This window comes from Rhinopithecus bieti, unplaced genomic scaffold (genome assembly GCF_001698545.2).
Source record: "Rhinopithecus bieti isolate Rb0 unplaced genomic scaffold, ASM169854v2 scaffold_5626, whole genome shotgun sequence".
Taxonomy (NCBI): domain Eukaryota; kingdom Metazoa; phylum Chordata; class Mammalia; order Primates; family Cercopithecidae; genus Rhinopithecus; species Rhinopithecus bieti.
This window is the reverse complement of record NW_016805666.1, coordinates 9,044,468-9,051,112: the sequence shown is the minus strand read 5'-3', so window position 1 is coordinate 9,051,112 and position 6,645 is coordinate 9,044,468. Positions and strand designations below refer to the sequence as shown.

Sequence of the window (6,645 nt, the reverse complement as noted above, 5' to 3'; positions counted from 1 at the left end):
AAAAAAAAAAAAAAAAAAAAAAAAACATGATTTTTGTTACTTATGAGTATTTTGTGTCACATTCATCACATTTTCTTTGTGAAATAAAATAGAACTGGAAATTTAAAAATCAGAAATTTCCAAATTAGGGAAGTTTTCTTTTCGCATTAATAATAGAGTTGTTTCTCTTTTGATTCCTGGCTGGGAATATATAAAATTACAGATAAATTTTATTATAATAGAGCTGTACGATGGTGCTAGATCTCATTAAGATAGTACGCTGTTTTTAATAGGTTAGAATTTGTTGTTCTGGAGGTTATGTATCACAGTTTCTTTTCTTTTTTTCTTTTTTAAATATAGAGACAGGGTCTGACTCTGTTACTCAGGCTGGAGTACAGTGGCTTGATCATAACTCACTGTAACCTCGAATTCCTGGGCTGAAGTGATCCTCCTGCCTCAGCCTCCTGAGTAGTTAGGACTATAGGGGTGGCCCACTTCTGGCTAATTTATCTTTTATTTTTTATATTTGTAGAGTCAGATCTCACTATGTTGCTGAGGCTAGTCTCAAACTCCTGGCCTCAAAGCAGTTTTCTTACCGTAACCTCCCAAAGCACTGGGACTACAGGCATGAGCCAGTGCACCCAACCAGTTTCTTTATAAATTACTTTGTGATAGATTAATACTTAGAATGTCTTCATAGAATGCAAACATACAGTTTATGGCTTCTTTCAAGGAGCTGAACGTCTTTCTTACATATACTTTATTATGATTTTTATAAAATCATTTGTCTTCAAATTATTTTACCTAGCTCCCTAATAGAAAGATAAAAGCAAAGGGATGTTATGTGAGTAAGGTCATTAATGAACCAAGTGTTTCAGATTTTCATACTATTGAAAGGGATACTGTTATTCTTTGCTGATGTAACGGTTCTTTCAGAAATTGATGTGTTCCAGCCTGGGCAATAATGTGAGGCCACAGAAATAAAAAATAAAAATTAGCCTTGTGTGGTGACATGTGCCTATAATCCCAGCTGCTTGAAAGCCTTGAGGTGTGAGGATCGCTTGAGCCCAGGACTTTAAGGCTGTAGTGAGCTATGATCATGCCACAGGATGAGAAATGAATGTTGTTTCTTAGAGTGTGGTCTGTAGACCACCCGTAGTAGTAAAATCATGGGTGTGTCTTAAAAATAAACTCCTCAGATTTCTAGGATTTTCCCCGAAGGCTAAAGAATTATAATCTCTTGGAAAGAGCTCTGGAAATTGCATTTTTAATAAGTGCCCTATAGTGATTCTTATGTATACTACCGTTTACAAATCATTTGGTTAAATAATGGTACATATCCCTGAATTTGTCTTTAGCAAAACAATTAACTTTTCCTTTATGTTTCTGTAATGTTAATTTGATAATTAATTATCACCTCAAGTTATATAGATTTAAATAATGAAATTTTAGCTGACTTCATCAGGTTTTATACAAAATTGAGAAACTGTACATATTTTAGTTTGAAGAGTAAATGTGTTTCAATGTGAGGTGAAACAAAAAATGGAGGAACATAGGAATTCAATTCTAAATGTTATTTTGCTAAAGTTGTTTGTTTGTTTGTTTGTTTTTTGTTTGGTTTTTTTTTTTGAGACGGAGTCTTGCTCTGTTGCCAGGCTGGAGTGCAGTGGCGTGATCTCAGCTCACTGCAACCTCCACCTCCCATGTTCAAGTGATTGTCCTGCCTCAGCCTCCTGAGTAACTGGGACTACAGGCATGTGCCACCACGCCCAGCTAATTTTTTTGTATTTTTAGTAGAGACGAGGTTTCACCATGTTGGCCAGGATGGTCTCGATTTCTTGACCTCGTGGTCCACCCACCTCAGCCTCCCAAAGTGCTGGGATTACAGGTGTGAGCCACTGCGCTCGGCCTGCTAAAGTTTTTTAATGAAGCAAGTTATAAAAGTTTCACTAAGTTTTTCTTTTTTTAGAGATCTTAGAAAATTCAAAGATGCCAAGAAGCAATTCGAAAAGTCAGTGAAGAAAAGAAAACGCATTAGTAAAAAATGCCCAAGTACAAAGAAACAAACAACATGAAGTTGAAGAAGCCACCAACATTCTGACAGCAACAAGAAAATGTTTTCGACATATAGCCCTCGATTATGTGCTTCAGGTATGTAGTTTCTTACTGTGTAGGTTTTCAGACAGTGCTTACTAAACAGGTTGTTACTTTTGAGTGATTGCCCTAAGAAGAGTAAATAAATACTTCTACTTTGAGCTTAAAGTTAAAACATAATCTTTCATGGAAAATTTCCATCTGTATAGCTATTAGTGTATCTGTGTGTGTACGGATATATATATTCCTTTGGTTCTGAGTTCTGCCTCTTTTCTCTTAACTTTATAGTCCCCATTTAAAAATGTTAAAAATCATTTTTTAGTTGCTATATTTTGTTCTCTGGAGTTGTTATATCAATTTAATGATCTTTTATACCATTTTATTATTTCAGTAAATTTAGGGGTACAAGTGGGTTTTTGGTCACATGATGAATTGCATAGTGGTGAAGTGTGGGCTTTTTTGGTATCTGTCACTCCAGTAGTATACATTGTACCCAATAGGAAGTTTTTCATCCCTCACCTCCCTCCCAACCTTCCCCCCTTTCTGAGTCTCCAGTGTGCATTAAACCACTCTGTGTGCCCCTGAAAACCTGTGACTTAGCTCCTACTTACAGGTGACAACACACGGCATTTGTTTTTCCGTTCCTGCGTTACTTCCTTTAGAGTAAGGGCCCTAGTTCCTTCTAAGTTGCTGTAAAAAACATTTATGGTGTTCAAGTTTTTACTGGCAATAGGGAAAATATAATTTTCAGTAATTGTGAGTGATAATAACATCTTTACACTTCTTATTTCTTTTGATTAGATTCTTAGAGGTGCTAAGGTTCACCATATTGCCAAATGAAAATCTTTCTAGAAGTAGTGTTACCATATTTTGCATTAGGTGCTGCTTTTAAAACTAGAAATCTGTATTTGGTAAATCGCTTGGTGATCTTCCAGTCTAATTTATAATGGAAACTAGCTTGAATGTGATAGGTCTCCAAAGGTATTTGAGAGATGGGAAAAATGAAGGCATATTATATTGCTTGTTTCTATATATCATGGAATTTAAAGCCAAAAAACCTTAAATGCTTAGGGAATTACCTTATATAAATCTTCTTTTACAAAACAGTAGTGGTTGTCTTCAGAGATTGTTTACTTCACAATGATTGCAGAGTATTTCTTAAGAAAAAATACCAAATAGAAATTAGTAATTAAAAATGACTTAGGTAACTTTGCAAAACAATAGAAAATTAACTTTAAGTTTTTTTCCATTAAGTTCCTGTTCAGTAAATGGGAAGTTAAAGTTTTAAAATTAATTGACTGTACTTTTGGAGGAAAGGTTGCTAGACTGGAGTAGGCTGTTTCCTGGGTCCCGTACCTACCTCACATTATACCATTTTCTGCTGTAGTGTGAGTAGTCACCCTACCTAGCCCACTAAAATGGCTCATGCAGAGGTTTTATTCGCTAGACATATTTCAGTTTTTAACCAACTTGGCTATTCTGTTTTACTCCTTCTTGAAACATTCTTTTATCTTGATTTATCTGAAACTGCTTTTGGGTCTTCCTCCCAACTTCTGTTTCTTTTCCAGTTCTGTCTTGGGCTTCACCCCTTTGTCTGCCTTTGCACTTTCCTTTCTAGTGTTCCATCTTTGGTTTTATCCTTTTCTTTTCTGTCAGTCTCATCATACCCCTTGCTTGAATCACTACCTGTTATAAGTAGATGACCAAATGTTTTTTCACAGAGGTACTTTGTTCTCGTGTTCAGAACTGAAATCTCTCATCTTCCAAAATGGCTTCTCTTTCCCTTTTGCCCTTATCTAATTGAATGGTGTCACTTTTTTACTCTCATAGAAGTTTGAAATGAGAGAATTATGTCAGATATTCTCCTCATTCTAAGCCAGTATATGTAGTTGCCAAAATGTCTTGAAAATTCCTCCTATGTACCTCTTAAATGGGTTCTTTCTTCACCTTTGCTGCAGCCCTAACCAAGCCTTTCTGTATCTTGTCTGGAGTAGTAAGGTATTCTCATGAAATTGGTCGGCCTTGCATTGCTTTTACTTGCCCTGTCACTAATTCATTCTGTTTTATGATCAGGGTTACTCAGACTTCTCCAGGCCAAAAGGAATAATTTTTGCCCCTGCCTTCTCTGTGTGCCTGTATTTTCGTACACATTGCAGTTAGACTACTTATACATTATTTTAAATATTTATTTATTTTTTTTTCTATTTCTAGATTGTATCCCTAGCTTCTAGTCTAGTGGTTAGAAAATAGATATGTAGTAAATGGTTTTTGAGAGAGCGAATGGCTTAATGTTACAAATTTTATACTGGGAGGATTAGCTACAATTTTCATTATTTTTAAACTTATGTGTTATTTTCTTGGGTATCCATATGTAAGTTAGGAATTCTCACACTGCCTCCTCATGCCCACCCCCCCCACAAATACCTATTAGTTTGTTTGATTTTTCTGATGGGAACTATTTTATCATTTTATGGCCTTTATTTCATTTATGTCTACTTTAGAGAATAGTAAGTAATAAATATCCAAATGTATAAAGTTTGTCTTAACTACTCTAAATATTTGAGTTTACTTTTTTCCTCCAATAATTTAAATGCTATATAATTTAATTATATAAAAATCTATTTTATATAGCATTTTATTATATATAACATTTAAATTTAAAAATTTTATATAGCACTTAATTTTTTTTCAAATAGAAAAAAGGGCATATAAAACAGGCATTTTAACATTATTCAGCATTTGAATAGTAGGCTATTTGCAGCTTCTGCTTTACTTAGAGCATTTGAAAGTCAATATTGTAGTTCTCTAAACTGAATAGGCTTTGAAATATATGTAGAAGAAACTAGGCTTTTGTTTTTGTTTTTGTTTTTTTGAGAAAGAGTCTTGCTCTGTTGCCTAGGCTGGAGTGCAGTAGTGCGATCCCAGCTCACTGCAACCTCTGCCTCCAGGGTTTAAGTGATTCTCCTGTCTCAGCCTCCCGAGTAGCTGGGATTACAAGTGCCCACTACCACGCCTGGCTAAGTTTTGTATTTTTAGTACAGACAGGGTTTCACCATGTTGGCCAGGCTGGACTCAAACTCCTGATCTCAAGCAGTCTGCCCGCCTCAGCTTCCCAAAATGCAAGGATTACAGGCATGAGCCACTGCACCCAGCCAGAAACTAGTCTTATAGTTAAGTTACTTAGATTTTTCTTGTTGTGTTTTTTTTTATTTAATGCTTTAAAATTATTTGATAAAATACAGAATTCAGTCGGAAGGACATATTAAAAAGATATTTTGTAATCTTTTGACAGTATTGGCAAAGAGTGAATGATTCTTAAACATTTCGTTAAGCTGATAGATAATAACAGACAAAAGTAAAATGTTTGTTGTGAATTTCTAGAGTTGGGAGAGATCCCCTAAAAGGCAAATCTTTTAATTTATTGATCTTTCAGTAAATTTAGTCTAATTAAAACATTTACTTAAAATCTGGCCAGGTGCAGGGGCTGATTCCTGTAATCCCAGCGCTTTGGGGGGCCAAGGCGGGAGGATTGCTTGAAGCAAGGAGTTTGAGACCAGACTGTGCAATACAGTGAGAACCTATCTCTACAAAAAGTAAAAAAAATTAGCCGGGTCTGGTGGTGTGCACCTGTAGTCCCAGCTACTCGGGAAGCTGAGATGGGAGAATTGCTGGGGCCTAGGGCAGGAGGATTGCGTGCCCAGGAGTTCAAGGCTGCAGTGAGATCTGATCGTGCCACTGCACTCCGGCCAGAGTGGGCAACAGAGTGAGACCCTGTCTCTAAAAACAAAACCTGTTAATTTATTTAAGAAATATTTATTGAGTGCTTAGGGTGTGCCACTACAGCTGGGAATAAGGCAAGGACCCTGGTCTCACTAGAATTTACACTTTGGTTAGGGAGAAGACACAAATCAGAAAATATAAGGTAGTTATAAATGTTCTGAGTAAAATAAATAGGGTTGGTGTACTAGACAGTGCCTAAGAAGCTACCTTAGACCTTTGTGAGGAGACGGTATTTAAGTAGAGACCTGATTGGTATGAGATAGCCTGGTACCCATCTAGGCAGAACATCATAACATGTAGACAGAACAGCCAGTACAAAGGCATTGAGGTGGGAGTGGTCCCAGGTTGTGGTTGGAGTACAGAAAGGGGGAAAGTAATAGAAAACTAGGTTGAAGAGGTAAGGTAGGTAGGGGCTATATCACAGTGGGCCTTGCCAGCCATGGTAGGAAGTTGGAGGTTGTTAAGGTAGAGGTAACATGATCTTATTTATGTATTTTTAAGGTGGGCCCGGCGTTGTGGCTCATGCCTGTAGTTCTAGCACTTTGGGAGGCCAAGGCGGGTGGATCACCTGAGGTCAGGAGTTAAGACCAGCCCGAGCAACATGGAGAAACCGTGTCTCTACTAAATACAAAAAATTAGCCGAGCGTGGTGGCGCATGCTGGTAATTCCAGCTACCCCGGAGGCTGAGGCAGGAGAATTGCTTGAACCCAGAAGGCAGAGGTTGCAGTGAGCTGAGATCGCACCATTGCACTCCAGTCTGGGCAATAAGAGCAAAACTCCGTCTCCAAAAAA

General features: G+C 37.1%; 1 protein-coding gene and 1 long non-coding RNA gene across 2 annotated transcripts in view; one reads left to right on the top strand and one right to left on the bottom strand.

Moving 5' to 3' along the window:
- ACAP2 (ArfGAP with coiled-coil, ankyrin repeat and PH domains 2) overlaps positions 1–6,645 on the top strand; it is a 186,118-nt gene that overhangs the window by 106,061 nt on the left and 73,412 nt on the right. Inside the window, 2 exon segments of the mRNA XM_017873479.1 lie at positions 1,949–1,999; positions 2,001–2,130. Coding sequence (XP_017728968.1) covers positions 1,949–1,999; positions 2,001–2,130 — 181 coding nt within the window.
- Positions 3,145–6,645, bottom strand: part of LOC108530514 (uncharacterized) — an 82,401-nt gene continuing 78,900 nt past the window's right edge. Inside the window, exon 5 of the long non-coding RNA XR_001885866.1 lies at positions 3,145–3,230. This is a non-coding gene — a long non-coding RNA (uncharacterized LOC108530514). The remainder of the gene's footprint in view (positions 3,231–6,645) is intronic.